Here is a 24,970-nt window from a genome sequence, read left to right on the forward strand (position 1 = left end):
CCCCACAGTGCAGCACAGCAGCTGTGGCAGATCATGGCCAGACTGCTTCTTTAGGTGGGATCTGGATCCGTCCCTCTTCACTTGGTGGGGCCTCTCTGCAGGAATTTTAGCAACTCCAGCTAGGGGTTTATGGACAGAACTCTGTTCATAAACTGTGGAAGCTGTGGCTGTCCATCCTCTGGGGTGAGGGGTGGCCACAGTCTCCACAGTTCAGCAAACTTACTCTTTTGTGCCTGTTGGCTCTGAAGAGCCTGGCAATCCAGAGGAGGGGGATTACCCCCAGCACAGTGCACCTGCTCCACCAATGGGCAGCCAGAGTGCTTCCTTAAGCTGGTCCCTGATCCCATGATCCCATGATCCCATGCCTCCTGACTAGGTGAGACCTCCCAACAGGGGTTGCTGGACAGTTCATACAGGAGAGTTCTGACCAGCATCAGGTCAGTGTCCTGAGATGGAGTACTGGTAGAGAAAGGAGCAAGCAGCCATCTTTGCTGTTCTGCAGCCTCCACTGGTGACACCTCCAGGTGCGGGAGGGACCCAGGTGAGTTGGATCTGGAGTGGACCCCCAGCAAGCCACAGCAGCTCTGCAGAAGAGGGTCCCGACTTTTAAAAGAAAAATAATCAGAAAGCAACAATAGTGACAATAACAACAACAACAACAACAAAAGACCCCACAAAAACCCGAACCAAAGGTCAGCATTTTCAGAGATTAAAGGTAGATAAACCCATGAAGATGCAAAAAAGTCAACAACAAATGCTGAAAATACAAAAATCCAGAGTGTCTCTTCTCCTCCAAATGATTGCAACACCTCTCCAGCAATGGCACAGAACTGGGCTGAAGCTGAGATGGATGACTTGACAAAGGTAGGCTTCAGATGGTGGGTAATAATAAACTTCAATGAGCAAAAGGAGTTATGTTTCAGCCCAATGCAAAGAAGCTAAGAACCATGATGAGACATTACAGGAGCTGTTAACCGGTTAACCAGAATAACTAGTTTAGAGAGGAACATAAATAGCTTGATGGAACTGAAAAACACAACACAAGGACTCTGCAAGCCAACCACAAGTATCAGTAGCCAAATGGACCAAGCAGTAGAAAGAGTCTCATAACTTAAAGACTATCTTACTGAAATAAGACAGGCAGACAATATTACAGAAAAAAAGAATGAAAAGGAATGAACAAAACCTCCAAGAACTATGAGATTATGTAAAAAAGATTGAAGCTATGACTGATTGGGGTGCGTCAAAGAGATGAGGAGAATGATCTAAGTTGAGAAACATACTTTAGGATATCACCCAGGAGAACTTCCCCAAACTAGCAAGACAGGCCAACGTTCAAATTCAGGAAATTCAGAGAACCCCAGTAAGATACTCCATGAGAATATCAACCCCAAGACACATAATCAACAGATTCTACAAGGTCAAAATGCAGGAAAAAATGTTAAGGGCAGCCAGAGTGAAAGGCCAGGTCACCTGCAAAGGGGAGCCCATAAGACTAACAGCAGACCTCTCAGCAGACACCCTACAAGCCAGAAGAGATTGGGGGCCAATGTTCAACATTCTTAAAGAAAAGAATTTCCAACCCAGAATTTTATATCTGGCCAAACTAAGCTTCATAAGCAAAGGAGAAATAAAATCCTTTTCAGCCAAGCAAATGCTGAGAGAATTCGTCACCACCAGGTCTACCTTGCAAGAGCTCCTGAAGGAAGCACTGGATATGGAAAGGAAAAAACCGTTACCAGCCACTACAAAAACACACTAAAGTACACAGACCAATGACACTATGAAGCAACTACATAAACAAGTCTGCAAAACAACCAGACAGCATCATGATGACAGGATCAAATTCACACATAACAATATTAACCTTAAATATAAGTAGGCTAAATGCCCCAATTAAAAGACACAGAATGACAAGCCGGACAAAGAGTCAAGACTCATCAGTGTGTTGTATGCAACAGACCCATCTCATGTGCGAAGACATGCATACACTCAAAATAAAGGAATGGAGGAAAATCTACCAAGCAAATGGGAAGCAGAAAAAAAGCAGGGGTTGCAATCCTAGTTTCTGACAAAACAGACTTTAAACCGACAAAGATCAGAAAAGACAAAGAAGAGCATTATATAATGGTAAAGGGTTCAATTCAACAAGAGGAGCTAACTAACCTAAATACACATCCACCCAACACAAGAGCACCCAGATTCATGAAACAAATTCTTAGAGACCTATAAAGATACTTAGACTCTCACACAATAATAGTGGGAGACTTTAACACCCCACTTTCAATATTAGATCATTGAGACAGGAAATTAACAAAGATATTCAGGACTTGAACTCAGCACTGGATCAAGTGGACCTGATAGATGTCTACAGAGCTCTCCACCCAAAAAAACAGACTATACATCCTTCTTGGTGCCACATGGCACTTATTCTAAAATTGATCACATATTTGGAAGTAAAACACTCCTCAGCAAATGCAAAAGAACTGAAATAATAACAAACAGTCTCTCAGACCATAGTGAAATCAAATTAGAACTCAGGATTAAGGAACTCACTCAAAACCACACAACGACATGGAAATTGAACAACCTGCTCCTTTATGACTCCTGGGTAAATAATGAAATTAATGCAGAAATCAGGAAGTTCTTTGAAACCAATGAGAACAAAGAGACAACGTATCAGAATCTCTGGGATGCAGCTAAAGCAGTGTTAAGCGGGAACTTTATAGTACTACATGCACACACCAAAAAGTTAGAAAGATTTCAAGTCTTCCTAACTTCACGACATCCTGACATTACAACTGAAAGAACTAGAGAACCAAGAACAAACCCCGAAGCTAGCAGAAGACAAGAAATAACCAAAATCAGACTGGAACTGAAGAAGATGGAGACACCAAAGAAACCCTTCAAAAAATCAATGAATCCAGGATCTGGTCTTTTGAAAATATTAATAATATAGACAGACTTCCAACTAGACTAATAAAGAATAATAGAAAAATCAAATAGACGCAATAAAAAATGATAAAGGGGATATCACCAGTGACTTCACGGAAATACAACCAACCATCAGAGAATACTATAAACACCTCTATGTGTATAAACTAAAACATCTAAAAGAAATTCCTGGACATGTACACCCTCCCTAGATTGAACCAGGAAGAAATTGAATCCCTTAATAGACCAATAACGAGTTCTGGAACTGAGGCATAATAAATAGCCTACCAACAAAAATAAAAGCTGGGGACCAGAAAGATTTACAGCTGAATTCCACCAGAGGTACAAAGAAGAGCTGGTACCATTTCTTCTGAAGCTATTCCAAATAATTGAAAAGGAGAGACTCCTCCCTAAGTCATTTTATGAGGCCAGCATCATCCTGATACCAAAACCTGAGGTTACAACAAAAAAAGAAAACTTCAGGCCAATATCCCTGATGGACCCTGATAAAAAAATCCTCAATAAAATACTGGCAAGCCGAATCCACCAGCACATCAAAAAGTTTATCCCCCATGATGCCCCAGGATGCCTTCATCCCTAGGATGCCAGGCTGTTTCAACATATGAAAATCAATAAACATAATTCATTACATAAACAGAACTAAAGATAAAAATCACACGATCATCTCAATAGACAAAGAAAAGGCCTTCAAAAAAATTCAACATCACTTCATGTTAAAAACTCTCAATAAACTAGGTATTGAAAGAGCATACCTCAAAATAATAAGAGTCACTTATGACAAGCCCACAGATAATATCATACTGAACGGGCAAAAGCCAGAAACATTTCCCTTAAAAACATGCAGAAAACAGCAATGTCCACTGTCACCACTCCTATTCAACACAGTATTGGAATTTCTGGCCAAGGCAATCAGGCAAGAAAAAGAAATAAAGCGCATTCAAATAGGAAGAGAAGAAGTCACATTGTCTTTCTTTGCAGATGACATGATCCTAGATCCTAGAAAATCCCATTGTCTCAGTCCAAAATCTTCTTAAGCTCATAAGGAACTTCAGCAGTCTTAGGATGCAAAATCAATGTGCAGAAATCACAAGCATTCCTATACGCCAACAACAGACAAGCAGAGAGCCAAACCATGAATGAACTCCCATTCACAATTGCTACAAAGAGAATAAATACCTAGGAATACAGCTAACAAAAGAGAATTATAAACCACTGTTCAAGGAAATGACAGAGGACATAAACAAATGGACAAATACCCCATGCTCATGAATACAAAAAATCAATATCAAGAAAATGGCCATACTGCCCAAAGTAATTTGTAGATTCAATGCTATTCCCGTCAAACTACCACTGACATTCTTCACAGAATTAGAAAAAACTATTTAAAACTTCACATGGAGCCAAAAAAAAGCCCATATAGGCAAGACAATCCTCCTAAGCAAAAAGAACAAAGTTGGAGACATCATGCTACCAGACTTCAAACTATACTACAAGGTTGAAGTAACCAAAACAGCATGGTACTGCTACAAAAACAGACCAATGAAACAGAATACAGAACTCAGAAGTAAGACCACACATCTACAACCATCCGATCTTCAAAAAACCTGATAAAAACAAGCAATGGGGAAGGATTCCCTATTTAATAAATGGTGCTGGGAGAACTGGCTAGCCATATGCATAAAGTTGAAACTGGACCCCTTCCTTACACCTTATACAAAAATTAACTCAGGACGGACAAAAGACTTAAATGTAAAACCCAAAACTATAAAAATCCAAGAAGAAAATCTATGTAACACCATTCAGGACCTAGACATGGGCAAAGACTTCATGACAAAAACATCAAAAGTAATTGCAACAAAAGCAAATACTGACAAATAGGATCTAATTAAACTAAAGAGCTTCTCTACAGCAAAATAAACTATTATCAGAGTGAGCAGACAACCAACAGAATGTGAGAAAAATTTTGTAACCTATCCATCTCACAAAGGTCTAATATACAGAGTCTACAAGGAACTGAAACATATTTGCAAGAAAAAAAAAATTAAGAAGTGGGCAAAGGACATTAATAGACACTTCTCAAAAGAAGACATTTATGTAGCAAACAAACATATGAAAAAAGCTTAATGTCACTGATCATTAGAGAAATGTAAATTAAAATCACAATGAGATACCATCTCATGCCAGTCAGTATGGCGATTACTAAAAACTCAAGAAACAACAGATGCTATTGAGGCTTCAGAGAAAAATAAACACTTTTACACTGTTGGTGGGAATGTAAATTAGTTCAACCATTGTGGAAGACAGTGTGGCAATTCTTCACAGGCCTAGAACCAGAAATACCATTTCACCCAACAATCCCATTACTGAGTGTATTAGTTCATTTTCATGCTGCTGATAAAGACGTACCTGAGACTGGGAAGAAAAGGAGGTGTAATTGGACTTACAGTTCCACATGACTGGGGAGGCCTCAGAATCATGGTGGGAGGTGAAAGGCACTTCTTACATGGCAGTGGCAGGAGAAAATGAGGAAGAAGCAAAAGCAGAAACCCCTGATAAACCCATCAGATCTCATGAGACTTATCCACTATCATGAGAATAGCACGGGAAAGACCAGCTCCCATTACTCAGTTACCTCACCCTGGGTACCTCCCACAACACGTGGGATTTCTGGGAGATACAATTCAAGTTGAGATTTGGGTGGGGACACAGACAAACTACATGATTCTTCCCCTGGCCCCTCCAAATCTCATTTCCTCACATTTCAAAACCAATCATGCCTTCCCAACAGTTCCCCAAAGTCTTAACTCATTTCAGCATTAACCCAAAAGTCCGTAGTCCAAAGTCTCATCTGAGACAAGGCAAGTCCCTTCCACATATGAGCCTGTAAAATCAAAAGCAAGCTAGTTACTTTTTAGATACAACGGGAGTATAGGTATTGGGTAAATACAGCCTTTCCAAAACAAAGCAGTTACAGGGCCCATGCAAGTCTGAAATCCAGTGGGGCAGTCAAATTTTTTTTATTTTATTATTTTATTTTTATTTGTTTATTTTTTTGAGATGGAGTCTCACTCTGTCATCCAGTCTGGAGTGCAGTGGCATGATCTCTTCCCAATGCCAGCTCTGCCTCCCGGGTTCACGCCATTCTTCTGCCTCAGCCTCCTGAGTAGCTGGGACTACAGGTGCCCACCACCATGCCTGGCTAACTTTTTTATATTTTTAGTAGAGACGGGGTTTCACTGTGTTAGCCAGGATGGTCTCAATCTCCTGACCTCGTGGTCTGCCCACCTCGGTCTTCCAAAGTGCTGGGATTACAGGCATGAGCTACTGTGCCCAGCCGCAGTCAAATTTTAAAGCTCCAAAATGATCTCCTTTGATTCCAGGTCTCACATCCAGGTCACGCTGATACAAGAGGTGGGTTCCCTTGGTCTTGGGTAGCTCTGCCTCTGTGGCTGTGCAGGGTACAGCCTCCCTCCTGACTGCTTTCAAGGGCTGACTTTGACTATCTGTGGCTTTTCCAGTGCAAGCTGTCAGTGGATCTACTATTCTGTGGTCTGGAGGATGGTGGCCCTCTTCTCACAGCTCCACTAGGCAGTTCCTCAGTAAGGACTCTATGTGGGGGCTATGACCTCACATTTCTCTTCCACATTGCCCTAGCAGAGGTTCTCCATGAGGTCCCTGCCCCTGAAGCAAATATTTGCCTGGGCATTTGGGCATTTCCCTACATCTTCTGAAATCTAGGTGGAGGTTTCCAAACCTCAATTCTTGACTTCTGTGCACCCGCAGGCTCAACACCACATGGAAGCTGCCAAGGCTTGGGGCTTCCATCCTCTGAAGCCACAGCCTGAGCTGTACATTGGCCTCTTTCAGTCATGGCTGGAGCAGCTGGAACACAGGGCACCAAGTCCCTAGGCTGCACATAGCACAGGAACCATGGGCCTGGTCCACAAAACCATTTTTTCCTCCTGGGCCTCTGGTTCTGTGATGGGAGGGACTGCTGTGAAGGTCTCTGAATATGGCCTGGAGACATTTTCCCATGGTCTTGGGGATTAATATTAGGCTCCTTGCTACTTATGCAGATTTCTGCAGCTGGCTTGAATTTTTCCTAAAAAATGGGTTTTTCTTTTCTACTGCATCACCAGACTGCAGTTTTTCTGAACTGTTATGCTCTGTTTCCCTTTTAAAACAGAATGCTTTTAACAGTACCCAAGTCACCTCTTGAATGTTTTGCTGCTTAGAAATTTCTTCTGCCAGATACTCTAAATCATCTCTCTCAAGTTTAAAGTTCCACAAATCTCTAGGCCAAGGGCAAAATGCCACCAGTCTCTTTGCTAAAACATAACAAGAGTCACCTTTGCTCTAGTTCCCAAGAAATTTCTCATCTCCATCTGAGACCACCTCAGCCTGGACCTTATTGGTCATATCACTATCAGCATTTTTGTTAAAGCTAGTCAACAAATCTTTAGGGGGTTCCAAACTTTCCCACATTTTCCTATCCTCTTTGGAGTCCTCCAAACTGTTCCAACCTCTGTCTGTTACCCAGTCCAAAGTTGCCTCCACATTTTTAGGTATCTTTTCAAAAACACCCCACTCCTGGAACCAATTTACTATACGAGTTCGTTTCACACTGCTGATTAAAGACATACCGGAGACTGGGAAGAATAAGAGGTTTAATTGGACTTACAGTTCCACTTGACTGGGGAGGTCTCAGAATCATGGTGGGAGGTGAAAGTCACCTCATTTTCTCTTGCAGCAAGAGAAAATGAGGAAGGAACAAAAAGAGAAACCCCTGATAAACCCATCGGATATTGTGAGGCTTATTCACTATTATGAGAATAGCATGGGAAAGACTGGCCCCCATGACTGAATTACCTCCCCGGGATCCCTCCCACAACACATGGGAATTCTGGGAGATACAATTCAAGTTGAGATTTGGGTGGGGACACAGCCAAACCATATCATTGGGTATACACCCAAAGGACTATAAATCATTCTATTATAAAGATACGTGAATGTGTATGTTTATTGAAGCACTATTCACAATAACAAAGGCATGGAATCACCCTAAATGTCCATCAATGATAGACTAGATAAAGAAAATATGGTACATACACACCACGGAATACTATGCAGCCACAAAAAGGAATGAGATTATGTCCTTTGCAGGGACATGGATGGAGCTGGAAGCCATTATCCTCAGCAAACTAATGCAGGAACAGAAAACCAAATACTGCATGTCCTCACTAATAAGTGGGAGTTGAACAATGAGAACACATGGCCATAGGGAGGGGAACAACACACACTGGGGCCTATGAGGGGCAGGGGCAGGGAGAACATTAGGATAAATAGCTCATGCATGCTGGGCTTAATACCTAGGTGATGGGTTGATAGGTGCAGCAAATGGCCATGCCACACATTTTCTCATGTAACAAATCTACATGTCCTACAACATGTACTCTAGAACATAAAACAAAAAAAAGAAACAATTCAATTCAAAAATGGGATTCTTTAGATTCCTCATATAAGATCATGCATTACTTGTCTTTCCACGTCTGGCTTATTTCACTTAGCATAATGTCCTCTAGGTTCATGCATGTTGTCACAAGTAATAGTGTGAAAGAAAAATAGAATCTTGGGACCCCAAACTCACTATGCCAAGGGAAAGTTAATTTTGAGGACTGTCTTCCTTTTGTTCCCAAAATTAATGGTAATTTCACAACCCCATGTAATAACCTTGTTTCCTCTACTCATTCCCTCTTTTCACATGTTTACTTAATTTTATGTAAAATGTAGATTTACTGAGCATAAGATAATTTATGATCAACTTTTTCTTCTACTCTCTTTTCACAAGTAAAATGTAGATTTACTGAGGCTAATCAAAGACTCAGGAATGTAACCACTTGTGTCATGGCCCACTCTTCCTCTTTTTTTGTCTCCTTCCCCTCCTGCTTGCTCTTTCTCCTTTAAATATGGAAGTTCTCAAAACCCTCTTTGGCAAAAGCATGGATCCCAGATGCTCCTGTGATTTGTGTTTTTCCCAGGTGTATTCCTCAACCTTGGCAAAATAAACCTTTAATTGATTGAGACCTACCTCAGTCACTTTTTGACTTACAACAGGATTTCCTTCTTTTTAAAGCCTGAATAGGATTTTTTTGTTTTTGTTTTTGAGATGGAGTCTTGCACTCTCACCCAGGCTGGAGTGCAGTGGCACCATCTCGGCTCACTGCAAGCTCCGCCTCCTGGGTTCACATCATTCTCCTGCCTCAGCCTCCCGAGTAGCTGGGACTACAGGCGTCCGCCACCACGCCTAGCTAATTTTTTGTATTTTTAGTAGAGATGGGGTTTCACCATGTTAGCCAGGATGGTCTCGATCTCCTGACCTTGTGATCTGCCTGCCTTGGCCTCCCAAAGTGCTGGAATTACAAACGTGAGCCACCGCACCTGGCCCTGAATGGGATATAATTGCGTATACATACCACATTTTCTTTATCTACTCATCTGTTGAATGACACAGGCTGATTCTATATCTTGACTATTGTGAATATTTCATGGAACATAGGAGTATAGGTATATTTCTGACATATTAATTTTAAATTCTTTGCCTACATCCTGCAAGTGGGATTACTACATCATATGATATTTCTATTTTTAATTTTTTGAGGAACTTCCATATTGTTTTCCATAATGGTTGCACTAATTTACATTCCCACCAACAGCATACAAATGTTTCCTTTTGTCTATATCCTTAACACTTGTTACTTTTTGTCTTTTTGATAATAGCCATTCTGACAGATGTGAGGTGATGTGTCATTGTGGTTTAAATGGAATATCTTAAGTTTTCCTATCTGAGGATATAAAAGTACTCTCCCCAAAATATTACTGCTAATGTCGCTGTTTTGCATGAACCATAGCCTTGAGCTGAGTTCTTGGATACATGAGTTCTTGAGTACTTGGATATGGGTTTAAGTACTCAAGAACTATATATATTTTTATGTGGCTGAATATTAGGGCCTCTCTTTCTGTAAGAACTTACAGAAAAAGGAGACATTATAAAGATCTCAGAGACAGATATTTAAGTTTTTTCTGGGAATGAAGGAACATGGTGACTGCTAATCTAGAGGCTGGGGGAAGAGCTGTCTCTGGAAATATCCCAGGCATCACTAAGGAACGAGAAGTAGAGACAGGTAGAGGTGTGTTGGAAAGAGTGACATGTGTAGGTTAGCTCTGGGTGATTTAATCACCAGTGGTCCAACTGAGGTGATGTGTGGATGAGGAGATTGACAGGAAGAAGGAACCTGAAATGATAGATCAGGAAACAAAGCCTCATTGTTCATATCACTATCAGCATATCCACTGCAGGCAGCTTGGTTTTCATCCCAGTCTTCTGTCTTCAGGGACTCTTTTCATACAGCATGAGGAGCCATGGGACTAGTGAGGTCTGGGCTTCTGTGCCAAGATCACCCACATTCCTCATTTCCCCTCAAATGTTCCAAATGCTTTGTATCACCTGATTTTCTATCTTCCTGCTAAAGCTTTTCCTATGCTCCTACTCCTTCACCCTCCATTATCCTCCAATTCTTACCTGACTTCCACCCTGGAGTTTCCCCATGGCCACTTGCTTGTGGGAGCCACTGTCTGAACACAGCTCCTGAATGCTACTGATGTGGCTGTTTCTTCAGATTCTGTAGAAAGATTTTAAAGAGATAACTTTGTGCCAAGAGAAAGGACCTAGTTTATATGTGCCACGAAAAATTCTTATATATAACTGGTTACCTAGAAGTTGATATAAAAGAAATACGTAAGTGGCTTCACAAAGATTTTGAAAAATTTAGGGATAACTGCTTGATAAATTTTAATTAAAGGAAAACAATATTCTGGGAGCAGCATTCCTAGTTATATTACCATTGGCATTAAGGAGGCCACAGAACCTTTCAGAATATACAGTGATTCTTGATTCCTGAAATAAATGCAAGGTAGGGTCCTGGATGGTCCTTCTGGTGACAGGATGACTCCTATGTTCACATTCAACTCCATTGACCAAGCACAAATTCCAAGAGATGCTGACCAGGGAAGATGATTTCTCCCTTGATTCTACAAAGAAGGAGTCCATGACTTTTTCTTCTGTCCTGAAGGAAGAGAGGATGTCCCTTGAAGAGAGTCTCCCTACTGTAACCCTGACCCTCCCTACTAATGGCAGTGTCTTTTTAGCCCATTTACCCACATGGGGTAAATGCTGTAATTGCTCTGCCCCCACAGAGGCTTGGCAGGCAATTCAGGTGAGACACTCTGAATAAGGATGTTTGACCTAGTTTCTTTCTTCTCTGGCCTTCTTCTGCCTGAATGCCCTGAATAATGCAGCAGGGCCATGGCCAGCATAGACAACTGTAGAGAAGGCTGGGTCAGGCAGACACAGCTGGCAGAAGCTCAAAGCAAAATATTTCCAGTGAGATTTTAGTCAATCAGAAAAAGGCTCAAAATTGACACTTGTTGCTAGCTGAAAAGTCTGTGCGAAGAGGCCTGTGAGACTGGGGAATCCCCAGGTCTGACGCAGCCTTTGCCTCAGAATCAACCTGCGGGAAGTTTTTCCCTTAGACAGGAAGGAGAGGATTCTGAGGGACACTGAGGTGGGGGCTGAGGAAGGACATTGAGGGCACCTTCAGATCTCTCTGCCTATTCTTCCTTGTCCCACCTCCATTTCAGGTGTGAGTATGGTTCCTCCTTTATACATCCATCACAGCAGTGGAGACCCTCCTTAGACTGGGCTTATCCTGATTCTGAGTACACCATTGCTGCTGGACACACAGTGGCAATCTTCCCAGTCTCAGGTGCTCTAGAAATATGCACTGAATAATACAGAATATTGGAGTGACTCAACGCTTTCATGTGCCACTATTGCAAACCTCTTGCTGTTGCCTCTTCACTGCTTCTTTTTACCTGGTAAACTTATATTCTGATTTTAGATTGTATTCTCTACTTTAAAAGCAGAACCTACAATTTTGGGAAAAGAAAGAGAGAAAGGGAGAGAAGAAGAGAGGTGGAGATATTTATTGTCTTGGTTGGGGTCAGAAGTAATGTTTGCCAGGCATTGTTCTAATTGCTTTGTAACCATTAGTACTGCCCCTAGTCACTGGCAAGAGGAGCCTGATAAGTTATGTTTATTTATAAAAGCACACTGATGTAGATATGTCCATGAGGAACTGTTAAATAAAAAAATATATAGAATTGGAAAAAACCACGTTGATACCTCTGCTCTTTGGGATTTGATGTTTAGGGCTGGCACAGTACAGTCTGTGACTCTAAACATTTTTTCCACCATTAATACTATTCAGGACCTAGGAAATGCTTCTCCACAGCTTTTGCTCTCTCTCCTCAAATCTAAACATAGCTATGTCTGAATACTGTAAAGATTTGTGTATTGTGCCTTTGCTGATATCAGATGCATCTATTTCATGGTTCAGGGAGGATTTAAACAGCTGAAGAACTTAAAAAAGAAATGTCAATTTAATTAACGTTTCAAATACTTTCACTCGAGGAGCATAAATACAATATATTCTTGCATAATGAAGAATAATTTACCAGCAGGAATGGGTGTCATTTTGTTTTTGGTTTATTTTCTTGTTCCACATATTAACCTGATAGTTACACATAACAGTTGAGGAGCCTTTTGTAACATTAAACAAGTCATATTAATCTTACATTTGTATATGTGAAGATCTAGATGTAAAACGCATGAGACATGACCCACATTTTACAAAGAGAAGCCTGGGGCGAAAATAAATTCAGTAATTTGTTGACTCTTCTAAAGTACATTAGTGGTGGAACTGCAACTCACCATTATTTGCTTCTAAGAACTTTGCTCTTCTCACCAAAACTTAAGGCTCCTCAGCGTGTCTAAGATAACAGCAGTAAAAATTTCTATTACAGCAATTTTCTCTCCCCTGAAATATGATCCCCACTTAATTTGCCCTATTGAAAGAATCCCAAGTGTAAGAACAACCGGTTTTTAATCAATATTACAAATATGTTTACTGTTGAATCGCATTTTTCTTTGGCTTCTTAAAATCCCTTAGGCATTCAATCTTCAGCTCTTCTATAATTGAGAGGAAATTTTCTCCTCAAACGTTCATCCAGAGCAGTTTGAAGGACTTCACAGTGTCAGGCACGGGATTGAGAACCTTCACACACAAAAAAATGTCTGCCCGGAGACAGATGAGGTCCTTCAGCTCCAGTGCTGATTGGTTCTTTTCCAAGGGACCATCCAACCCTACCACTCACGGAAACGTCCACAGATTTTTATTCTTTCTGCCAGGTACATCAGATCCATCAGGTTCGAGCTGTATTGACTACCACTACTTTTCCCTTCGTCTCAATTATGCCTCGGAAGAAGGCTTTGCGGATCCCCGGAGGCCTTTGGGGGACAACTGTGACCTTGATGCTGGCGATGCTGAGCACCCCAGTGGCTGAGGGCAGAGACTCTCCCGGTAAGTGCAGGACAGCGGCCACTCTGGGAACAGGCGCTCCTTGGGCTAGGGTAGGGGGATGGTGATTTCTAAGATCTCGGACACATCTTTTATCCACATTTCCTCTCTTTGGGGAAAGAGAACAATGTTGCATTCCCATTTATCTTTTAGTGATGAGGTGAGCACAGTCCAATACCCATTCTACAGGCTTAAGCCTGGAAGAGGAGGAGAGAGGAGAGGAAAGAGGAGACAAAGTGTACATTTACTACCAGTGATAGGACAAAGTGAGCATGGGGTTATTTTTGAAGATATGAATTCCTCCAAAGACACAGTAGGATTTGTCATTTCAGCGTGCCCCAAGACTTTGCCTGGACTAAATATTATGGGATCCTGCATTGGGAAATGTAAGGCAGCAATGGTGTCTGTAGTCTCCGTATTTGAGGAAAAGTTTTCTGTATTCCTGACCGACTGGAGCGTTTGTGGAGACAAAATCTTGGTACGGAGGGAAGCTGACTGGCTGACCACAGACAGGGGATCTTCAAGTTTCACTGATCTATGGGCAAATGGTGACTTGAGTGGGATTCAGAGACCCGAGTTGGTGGTGGACTAAATTTAGTAGAAAGGAGGATGTAAAGAAGGGAAATAACATATATTGTGAAACCACTCATTTCAGACACAGAACAATACTTTACATAAATTCTCTGTCACTCCTTCTAACATCCTGTGTGTAGATATCATGATTTTCTTTTACACAATTATACTTGTGATATGGATATTATGTTACATAACCTGCCCGAGCTGGTGACTGCCACAGTTTAATTGGAATCTAGTTTATCAAATTCAAAAGTTTGTGCTCTTTCCATGAATAAATGTTTCTTTCTAGGACTCGGAGGTGTAGGTCCTTTCTAACACAGAAGTGAGTGACCCTCACACGGCACTCGGGAGGGTAAATCCGGGCATGGGAAGGAAGGTATTTTACCGAGGGACCAAGAGAGTACGCGTATCAGAACCAGGACAGGCTTAATTCCTTGTCTCATCATTCCCTTGAACTCACAGGTTTATGTGGATAATTTTATCTCTGAGGTTTCCAGGAGCTCCATGAAAAATGGGATTTCATACGAGAACGCCCTGATCCCTCTAAGTGCAGAGGTCCACGTAAAATCAGCCCGACTGCCTCTTCGCTGGGTTCACAGGCTCAGGCAGAGGCAGGGCTTTCCGCCCTTTCCTGCCTGTAGGAAGGCGGATTCCCGAAACCCCCAGAGAGGGCGGGCAGGGCTGGGCAGAGCCGCCGGGAGGATCCCGGGTCTGGAGCGCCAGGCACTGGCGAGCGGGAACTGGAGGTCGCGCCGTCGGTTCCACAGCTCCAGGCCGGGTCAGGGCGGCGGCTGCTGTGGCAGCCGGGCTGGGGCCGGGCTGGGACCTGACTGACCGGCCGGTGATTCCCCGCAGAGGATTTCGTGGTCCAGTTTAAGGGCCTGTGCTACTTCACCAACGGGACGGAGCGCGTGCGTCATGTGACCAGATACATCTATAACCGAGAGGAGTACGCGCGCTTCGACAGCGACTGGGGGGAGTACCGGGCGGTGACGCCGCTGGGGCGACCTGACGCCGAGTACTGGAACAGCCAGAAGGACATCCTGGAGAGCACCCGGGCGGAGGCGGACACGGTGTGCAGACACAACTACCAGTCAGAGCTCCGCACGACGTTGCAGCGGCGAGGTGAGCGTCGTCGCCCCTCTGCGAGGCCCACCCTTGGCAGGGGCCCCGAGTCTCTGCGCCGGGAGGGATGAAGGGGACGGGCCTCTGGAACCTAAGCCTTGTTCGTTCCACCCCAGGGAAAAGGAGGCGGCAGTGGGGGTGCTGGGGGCTGGTGCATCGGAGGGGCAGGTACTCACGGCAGAGCAGGGGGACAGGCAGAGTTGGTCAAGCTGCCTAGTTTGGCCCCAGCCTCCACATCCGTGGGCCTCATCCTCTGCTCTGCACGTTCTTGCCTCGTGCCTTATGCGTTTGCCTCTTCGTGCCTTACCTTGGCTAAGCAGTTCTCTTGCCCCGAGTTTCCGCCCTCTTCCCCTGCCCACCTGCCCCGATAGCTCTGCCCCACCCAGCAAGGCCCACGTGCGCAGCTCATGCAGCAGGAAGCTTCAGGCTTGACCTGGTGGAGTTAGGGTTGCTCCACAATTGCGCGCAGGGCATCCAGCAATTACAGTTGTGAAATAAGATATTTTGACTTTTGGCTTCAAATTGTTATTTATCGTAATTCTGTGTTCTTAAATGGCTCTCATTCATGGCGGAGCTCTTTGAGGTGAGGCTGTTTTAATCATTGGATGCCTGGTATCTGACACATTGACTGGAGTGTGTGGTATGAGCTCAATGATCTTCTGTTAAATTAATGAATAAATGTACTCAGCTGCCAGTCCACTTAGATTCAAGAAAAAACAGAAGTAAACAGAACCTTAAAAATTGACTTTTATTAATTATTTTCTATCATTTTGCTTAATTCTTTAAAGTAAACTCTTATTGACTTGAATCTTAATAGTTTGTGAATAAAAAGTCTGAGGAAAAAAGTGTTTGCTAAAAATAAAAACAACACTTGAGTGATGTTTGTAAGGCAGTTTTAATTTCTTAGAAAAGTTGAACAAATGGCACAATGCAAAGAGCAGAAGTTTTGGAATAAATAGATTGAAGCCATTAAATTGTTGGTTAAAAATAGTTTCAGGTTGCTTTTGGCCTAGGTTCTCACCTCCCCCTCATCACTATCCACTTCAGGAATAAACATGCTGAAAGTCAATTTACTCATTTAGTGAGCACTTATTTCTAGACAGTTGCCTTATCAAATACCATATATGTTATGTCATTTAACCTCACAGTTACCTGTGCATTAGAGATTAGCGTCACCACTTTGTGTATCCTAATATTAGTACATGATAAGCACTTTAAGTAATCAGCCCACAATTACTTACCAAGATCTTAAGCTCCAAAAGTACACAACATTCTTTATGTTCTTCCCTACACATCTGTAGGTCAAACGGACATAAAGCCTTGTTAAAGCCAGTTTTGACCAGAATAGCAATGAGTTTATTCCTGTTTGATCTCCATGTTAATGGGACAAAATGATACTTTCAAGGCATTGAAAATTTATGATTAATCAATCCCTAGTCTGACTCCAGTGTTATCTATGCAAATTCACAAAACTTTTAGTTTACTTTATACTCCCTTGCCTTCTTTTGACTCACATCCTAGTGCCAGCAAGTACTTGTACTTTTGCTATTTCAGTTATATTTCCATAAAATTTATTTTATCATCTTTTCTCATAAATTTGTGCCCTCTGCTTTTACCACCAATCTGGGTAAGATGAACAAATCTTATAAAGCCACATAGCTGACTGTGATTTCAGTGGGACTCCAGGAAGGAGAACCAAAGAAAAGTTCAAGTCCAAGTAGAAACCGTGATTCCTTCCAGATGATGGCTCATGAGTGCCATTTAATTGGGGTGCAACCTGCTGACCTCAGGAAATCTCAACTATATTTATATGTTCACATTACAGGCTTATTAACCTAGGCAGACCTCTGCAAGGATCTCAGAATATTTTCCATGGAGAACATACATGATAATGTCTGATTTCAGGACAAGACAGTAATTCTCAATAGCAAGGGAATGGAGTAGGGTAGACAGCTAGTAATTAAACTCACTTGTGTGTTAAACATAAATTAAGGAAAAAAAGAAAATGAGAGAACAATACATTAAATATGTACTATAGTTTCGCACTAAGAGAATAAAGGAAGTGCAATAAAGTGGCCTGAAAGGTAAAGGATGAGATGTGTGAAGAGGCAGGGAAAGGTGTGTAATTTTTTTTACTATGAGCAGCAATCTGAGAAGATAAAGGAATTGAGTTATGGGCAAACATGATGTTTAATCAGTGTTACTTGTTTTGAAGGCCTGCCTACTTTTTTTCAAATATTACAAACTTTTAAAATAAGATTCTTTTTGTTTTCTGGTCTCTGTTACTAGATTGTACATTCTGTAAAGGCAGGAACCAGGGTCTGTTGTTTATTTTTGGATTCTCAGTGATTATCATATTTATATTTGTTGAACGAATCTTAATCCAAGACTTGGACTCCAGGTATCTTCCCACTCTGGTTCCAAGGAGGGACCCTTCCCCATGGCAGACGTGCTGTGTGGTCCCACATCTCACTCCTATGTCTTTTCCTGTCTGTTATTGCCCTCAGTGGAGCCCACAGTGACCATCTCCCCATCCAGGACAGAGGCCCTCAACCACCACAACCTGCTGGTCTGCTCGGTGACAGATTTCTATCCAGGCCAGATCAAAGTCCGGTGGTTTCGGAATGACCAGCAGGAGACAGCCGGCATTGTGTCCACCCCCCTTATTAGGAACGGCGACTGGACCTTCCAGATCCTGGTGATGCTGGAAATGACTCCCCAGCGGGGAGATGTCTACACCTGCCACGTGGAGCACCCCAGCCTCCAGAGCCCCATCACCGTGGAGTGGCGTAAGGAGATATTGAGTTTCTGTTACTATGGGTCCCAGAAGACAAAGAGCAACTTCTGACCCATCCCTTCCCGTCTCTTATCCCTGATATCACTACTGAGCTGGGAATCACAGGAGACTAGGGTACCTCTAGCTCCATGGCAAGTGCATCAGAAGAATACTGATCTCAACACCTTCCAATGCTAGGGAAATTACTCTACATACTGTTGCTCTGGATCCCAGTCCTGACAGCTCAGAGGGATTGATTATTAGGGCTGGTGACTGGGATCTTAGGGTTTAAGGTTATGGATGAGTTCCTGAGGAGTGGAGCTCTGCTTCGCCACTCTCTCACTTCCTCACTGTATCCAAGGACCTATTGTCTGGCCTTTCCCTCCCTTTGGGGTGGTCTGAATGGAGAACTAGGTTCTTTTGACGCCTTCACCTCCTGCATCTCAGACTGGACTTCAGCTCCCCAGTAGGGATGCTATGGGGTAGGGGGACAAACACTGATACTCAGGCTGTATTTCTTAGGGGCTCAGTCTGAATCTGCCCAGAGCAAGATGCTGAGTGGCGTTGGAGGCTTCGTGCTGGGACTGATCTTCCTTGGGCTGGGCCTTATCATCCATCACAGGAGTCAGAAAGGTGAGGAACCTCAGGGGAAAAGGGGAAGATGGGCTGTGACCCGGACCCTCTGTTCAGAGAGGACCTGTCTCTAGATGTAGCTCTTTCCTCCTGACCCTGAGAGGAAGAAGGCTGAGCTGGAGGTGGGAGGAGACAGGACAAGATTGGAGGAGGCATTGGAATCTGATTTTACTATTTGAAAGGTAGCCCTGTCACAGAGATGACTGATAGAGCTTATTCCAGGGCGTCCTTACCGTTCATCATTGTCTCACTGGCTCCTTTCCAAAAGCTTCCTCCATGAAGAGGGTCACAGCCTCGGCCTCCTTGCCTTCTAGTGACAATTTCCTTTGTTTTAGGGGATTTTCAATTAAGGTGCTTAAGGCCTTGAAGAACATGGGTGGGAAGAGAATGTAACTCTAAGTCACATGTGTCATTTTATTTTGGGGTGAGAGAGTGGCTATTTGTGTAATGAGACCTTTCTCTACATAACTTCCTTTTGTAAGACCTCAAGGGCCTCCACCAGCAGTTAATATTTCAGCTGTGATCCAGTGTGGGGAGGGCGCAGGTGTAAGAGGGAAGAGCATGAGCTGAGTGTACCTGATCATAATGGTCTCTGTTTATGGTATATTTGCTGCTATGAGAATGAAGATTTAGGGGCGAAGTTTGCCAGTTTCTGGGAATCTCCAGAGGTTGTTCGCTAGAACCAAGCCTTAACTTTGGTGACATATTCTTGTGAAAAGTGGAGCCAGAACCACAGCTTAAATGTTAGACACTAGGATGATGCCCACTTTGTGCCATGTTTTTGTGGATACTGCCTGTAGGCATTTTCCAGTGACTGGTAGAGGCTGCTAGTGGTAGGGATGAGGTACCATCCAATTTCCTAAAAAGATTGAACCCTTCATATTCCCCAGAAGAGTAACAGCTGTTCCCCTACTCCCTACACATCTGCATCAAGTTGAAGTTCTATGTCTTTGTGAGCTGATTTCACCTTTGCAGAGATGTTGGGGGAGGTGATGACAATACACCCTGGTCCTCAGCTTTCTCTGTCTGAAGCTGCAGGGGGCCCCTGAGGGGTGGGGGAGATGGCAGGCCCACCAGCGTGCCCTGTGCTGATCATGCCTCTTCTCTCTTCTCCAGGGCTCCCGCACTGACTCCTGAGACTATTTTAACTGGGATTGGTTATCACTCTTCTGTAATGCCTACTTGTCCCTGCCCAGAATTCCCAGCTGCCTGTGTCAGCCTGTGCCCCTGAGATCAGAGTCCTACAGTGGCTGTCACACAGCCACCAGGTCATCTCCTTTCATCCCCACCGCAAGGCGCTGGCTGTGACCCTGCTTCCTGCACTGACCCAGAGCCTCTGCCTGTGCTTGACCAGCTGCGTCTACTGAGGCCCCAAGGGGTTTCTGTTTCTATTCTCTCCTCAGACTGCTCAAGACAAGCACATAAAAACCATTACCTGACTTTAGAGCTTTTTTACATAATTAAACATGATCCTGAGTTATCTGTATTCTGAACTTCCTTAAGTGAGCAGAGGCAGGAAATCACTGCAGAATGAAGGAACATACCTTGAGGTGACCCAGCCAACCTGTGGCCAGGAGGGTTGTACCTTGAAAAGACACTGAAAGAATTTGGGGTGCAAAGTCAGGGTGGGCAGAGGAGGTAGAAAATCAACTCAGTTGTCACATCATTCATGGTTCTTTCATATTGATGTTCAGTGCAGTGGCCTGAGAATATCCCAGCCTCTCTTCTGGTTTGGTGAGTGCTGTGTAAGTAAGCATGGTGGAATTGTTTGGGGACAGATATAGTGACCCTGGGTCACTGGTGTTTCAAACATTCTGGCAAGTCACATCAATCAATAGTAATTTTTACTTTTAAGAAAGTATAACCAGCAATAAGAGTACTATTTTTGATTCTAAATGATAGAAACCCAAATATATTTTGTTCATGGTACAAAGGAAGCCTAGAGTCAAGCTGATTTCAGAAGTGACTAGTTCCAGATACACAATGGGATCTTCACCTCTCTCTGTTTTACCTCTATCTGTGAATCTGTCTCTCTTTCTCTGTGCCTCTTTGTCCCTGTATTTCTTTCTGTGTGTCTCTCTGCACCTTTGTCTCTGCCCCCTTGTTGTGTCTTTCACTACATTGTTGCCTTTCTTTCTATTTTTCTAATCCATTGTCACTATTTATCTGTATTTTTTCTATCTCCGTGTTTCTTTTTGCATCTATTTTTCTGTATTTCTCTTCCTTATCACTTCACATCTTATCTCATCTCTCTCTCTTGCTCTGTGTGTGTGTGTGTGTGTCTGTTTGTCTGTCTCCATTATATGTTTCTAGAATGTCTACCAGAGTTTTAACAACTTTAGGAAAGATTCTGATTGGCCAAGCCTGGGTAACATGCACACCTCTCACACACACCATCCTGTGCATGGGAGGCTTACAGCCAGCATGCTCATCCCTCTTATTAGGAAGGAGGACTGGATTTTCCAGATCCTTGTGGTACTGGAAATGACTTCCAGTATGCAGATGTCTACACCAGCCATGTGGAGCACCTCAGCCTCCTGAGCCTTCTCTCAGTGGAGGGGTATAAGGGGCAGTTTGTTTCTTGTGGGGCCCACAGGACAAATGGCAGAGCTCCCTCTGGTTCTAGGGTCTCTCATTGGGAGTACCTGTTCACAGTCATTCCACTCCTTGTCTGAGCTCCCTTTGTCATTGACACAGTAACCCGTTGATTCCTGATGACACTCTCTTCCCGGTTATGAGGGAGGTCACTACACACTGTGGTCCCTTTGATGCGGGCCCAGCCCTGAAGCTGGTCTACATCTCAGTGTCTGAGTTTCGTCATGAAGACAGAGTCGGAGCTTCTGCGAGGTTATGGAAGGCCATGACTCTGAAAGCAGACATACCATCTTCCTTTCTCCCTCACCCACACACTGGTCCTGAGGAGTCTTTGGCAGGCTCTTCCTTCTTATGGATGAGGTCAGAATGGAGAACTCGGTCTCCTTGGGACCTTCATCTCCTGTACTCCAGGCTGTCATGCAGGTCCTCAGACAGGGACACTGGCGCACAAAGAGGCACTGACACTTGAGATTCTGCTCCCCAGGGTTATGGTCTGAATTTTCCCCAAGCAAAATGCTGAAGGGAGTCGAAAGTTTTGTGCCGATTTTGTCCTCTTCCTCAGAGTGTGCATTGTCATTCACCATAGGGATCCAAAGGGAGTGATGCTTTTGGGGAAATGGGGAAGGCATGTGCTGGGTTGTCCAGGGTGTCCTCAGTCTCTATGTATAGCTCCTGGCTTTTGACCCTGCAAAGGGAAGAGGCAGGGCTGGGGATTGCACCAGACTCAAAGTTTAGGGAGATATCAAGATCTGATTTTTCTAGTTGAAGCGTAAGCCCTATAATCGGGGTGGGTGGTAGATCATATTCTTGGACATTCTTACAGTTCAGCATTGTCACACTGAGCACATGCTGGAAGATTCTTTATTAATGAGAGGGTCAAAATCTTCTTCTCTTTCTTCCATTGACAGTTTCATAGAAACAACTATTTTTTTTTGCACCCAGATGTCATTGGATAGTATAATATTTCATGGATAATTTGATTAAAAGGACAAGCACATCCTGTAAAAATAAGTTTGCTAACACGAAGAACTGAGTCTTAGACAGCATATAACTTGGAGGAAAGTATGTAGGTATTCTAGAGAACAACCTACCAGTCTTGAACATTTTTCCTTACCTTACGGATATTAACAGTATATCTTTTGGAGACAGTGGTCCTCGCCAATATTCCAAAGCTCCTGTACATTTCCCAGTCTTCTCTGCTGTTAGGTCAGGGTCATTTGCCTAACAGTAGCCAATGGAACTTGCAAGTCGGTGCCTGATGGTGTATGAGATGCTGGAAACTCCATAACCTGAGTCCCTTGAATAACTGTGGATTTAAGTCTCCTTATTGAGTTAAGCCAGAGATCTACTTTTTACTGTGGGTTAAGATATTACAACATAACCTTGCCTTTCCTGATTATCATAAAATGTCTTTTTTGTTTTTTTTGTTTTGTTTTGTTTTGTTTTTTTTGAGACAATCTCGCTCTGTTGCCCAGGCTGGAGTGTAGTGGCATGATCTTGGCTCACTGCAAGCTCCGCCTCCCAGGTTCACGCCATTCTCCTGCCTCAGCCTCCTGAGTAGCTGGGTCTACAGGGGCCCGCCACCATGCCCGGCTGATTTTTTATATTTTTTAGTAGAGACGGTGTTAGCCAGGTGTTCACCATGTTAGCCAGGATGGTCTCGATCTCCTGACCTCATGATCCGCCTGCCTGGGCCTCCCAAAGTGCTGGGATTACAGGAGTGAGCCACCACACCTGGCCCATGAAATGTTTAACTTAAGGAAGAGAGTTCTTAAGTTAAAAGGGTGAACCAATTGAGTTAATGGAAGTTAAGAGATGATTTTTTAAACAAGTTAAAAAAAATTTAAAAACAGAAAACTTTATTTGAACAAGAAAAAGTTAAGAATGTTATACTTCAAAAGAATTTTAAATTCATTAATTATTTTTAATTGACAACAAACTGTATTTACAGGGTACTAAATGACTTTTTGATACATGTGTTAAACCAGGCTAATTAACATATCCATCACTTCACATTTTTTTTTTGTGGTATGAATATTTACAGTCTACTCTATTAGCAATTTTCAAATATACAATACAGTTGGCCGTCTGTATCTGTGGGTTCCACATCCTCTGATTCATTCAACTGTGGATTGAAAATATTTAGAAAAAAATGAAATATAACAGTAAAAATAATTCCAATTCAAAAATAACACAGTGTAACAACCATTTACATAGCATTTACATTGCACTGGGTATTATAAGTAATCTAGAGATGATTTAAAGTATATGGGAGGTTAGGCTTAGGTTATATGCAAAAACTAAGCCATTTTTTAAGAAGAAACTTGAGCATTCTCAGATTTTGGTATACAGGGAGGGTCCTGGAACCAATTCCTCATGGATGCCGAGGGACGACTATACATTATTATGAACCGTAGTCACCATGCTGTACAATTGATCTCCAGTAGTTATTCCTCCGCCTAACTGAAACTTTGTACTTTTTTCTGAGACAGGGTCTAGTTCTGGCTGGAGTGCAGTAGTGTGATCACAGCTCACTGCTGCCTTGACTTCTCAGGCTCAATCCATCCTCCCACCTGAGTCTCTGGAGTAGCTGGGACTACTGGCATGTGCCATCATGCCTGGCTAATTTTTGTATTTTTTGTAAAGACAGGGTTTCACCATGCTGCCCAGCTGGTCTTGAACTCCTGGGCTCAACGAATCCACCTACCTCAGCCTCCCAAAGTGGTGGGATTACAGGCATGAGCCACCACACCATGCCCTTCTTTGTACCTTTTGACCAACATCTTCTCATTCCTCCTTGTCCCCCTCCCTACTACCCTCACTCCCCCACTTGCCATGATTTTGACTTTTTTAGATTCCACATGTCAGTGAGGTCATGCGGTATTTGTCTTTCTGTGCCTGGCTTATTTCACTTAACATAATGTCCCCCAGGTTCATCCATGTTGTAAATAATGTAAAAGATTTCCTTCTTTTACAAGGCTACATAGTATTCCATTGCATGCATAGACCACAGTTTCTTTTTCCACTCATCTGCTGATGGACACTTAGGTTGATTCCATCTCTTGGCCATTGTGAGTAGTGCTGCAATGAACATTGGAGGGCAGATAGCTCTTTGATACACTGATTTCATTTTCTTTGTCGATGTACCCAGGAGTGGAATTGCTGGATCATGTGGTAGTTCTATTTTAAATTTTTAAATAGACGATGAATTTTAAAAAACATTTATTTGGGCTGGGTGCTCCAGGTGCAGTGGCTCATGCCTGTAATCCCAGCACTTTGGGAGGCCAAGGAGGGTGGATCACGAAGTCAGGAGTTCAAAACCAGTCTGATCAACATGGTGAAACTCTGTGTCTACTAAAAATACAAAAATTAACCGGGCATGGTGGCACACACCTGTAGTCCCAGCTACTCAGAAGGCTGAGGTGGGAGAATTACTTGAACCCAGGAGGCAGAGGTTGCAGTGAGCCGAGACCACGCCATTGCACTCCAGCCTGGGTGACAGAGTGAGACTCCATCTCAAAACACACACACACACACACACACACACACACACACACACACACACTCTTGTTTGTTTCCTTCCACGTGACTATATATGTATTCCCAGGAACTAGACACCGTTTCTGTTGTGGATGCTATTCTGTTCTACCTAAACTCCCCTCTTTGGGACTGAAGGATTTATTCTCTCATTGCTGGGAATGTTGCTGGCTGACTGCCCTCAGCTGTCAGTTATCCCCTGGAATTCCCTTAGGTGATGAAAGCTTCCTCATTGAATTTTACTCCACTACCCAGGAAGAACCCACCTATAATGACTGGTCAGTGTCGGGGTATAAAG

At 43.2% G+C, this 24,970-nt stretch overlaps 1 protein-coding gene and 1 long non-coding RNA gene across 4 annotated transcripts; one reads left to right on the forward strand and one right to left on the reverse strand.

Annotated features, from left to right (window-relative positions):
- The first annotated feature begins 13,254 nt into the window (after nt 1–13,254).
- MAMU-DQB1 (major histocompatibility complex, class II, DQ beta 1) lies at nt 13,255–20,024 on the forward strand. 3 transcript variants are annotated; one of them, XM_078000322.1, is made up of 5 exons: nt 13,255–13,433; nt 14,862–15,131; nt 17,639–17,920; nt 18,430–18,540; nt 19,657–20,024. In XM_078000322.1, the coding sequence occupies exons 1-5, from the start codon at nt 13,325–13,327 to the stop codon at nt 19,668–19,670; spliced, it is 786 nt and encodes a 261-aa protein (XP_077856448.1). In that variant the 5' UTR covers nt 13,255–13,324; the 3' UTR covers nt 19,671–20,024. The 3 variants fall into 3 exon arrangements, with proteins under 3 accessions (XP_077856448.1, XP_077856447.1, XP_014991568.3); XM_078000321.1 differs by lacking the exon at nt 19,657–20,024 and adding an exon at nt 19,022–19,125; XM_015136082.3 differs by lacking the exon at nt 19,657–20,024 and having other exon boundaries at nt 18,430–18,629.
- Nucleotides 20,025–20,203: 179 nt separating this feature from the next.
- Nucleotides 20,204–22,432, reverse strand: LOC144340461 (uncharacterized). The gene is made up of 2 exons (XR_013416572.1): nt 22,250–22,432; nt 20,204–21,820 (listed from the first exon to the last, which is right to left on the reverse strand). It is a non-coding gene; the product is annotated as an uncharacterized LOC144340461 (long non-coding RNA).
- Between the last annotated feature and the right edge of the window lie 2,538 nt (nt 22,433–24,970).

This window comes from Macaca mulatta, chromosome 4 (genome assembly GCF_049350105.2).
Source record: "Macaca mulatta isolate MMU2019108-1 chromosome 4, T2T-MMU8v2.0, whole genome shotgun sequence".
NCBI lineage: Eukaryota > Metazoa > Chordata > Mammalia > Primates > Cercopithecidae > Macaca > Macaca mulatta.

Bases quoted from the DNA above. Each gene is read 5' to 3' on its own strand.
- MAMU-DQB1 (XM_078000321.1), top strand. From the start codon at position 13,325: ATGCCTCGGAAGAAGGCTTTGCGGATCCCCGGAGGCCTTTGGGGGACA. The intron at 13,434-14,861 runs GTAAGTGCAGGA...GATTCCCCGCAG, and splicing joins TGAGGGCAGAGACTCTCCCG to AGGATTTCGTGGTCCAGTTT. The intron at 18,541-19,021 runs GTGAGGAACCTC...TTCCTTTTGTAA, and splicing joins CCATCACAGGAGTCAGAAAG to GACCTCAAGGGCCTCCACCA.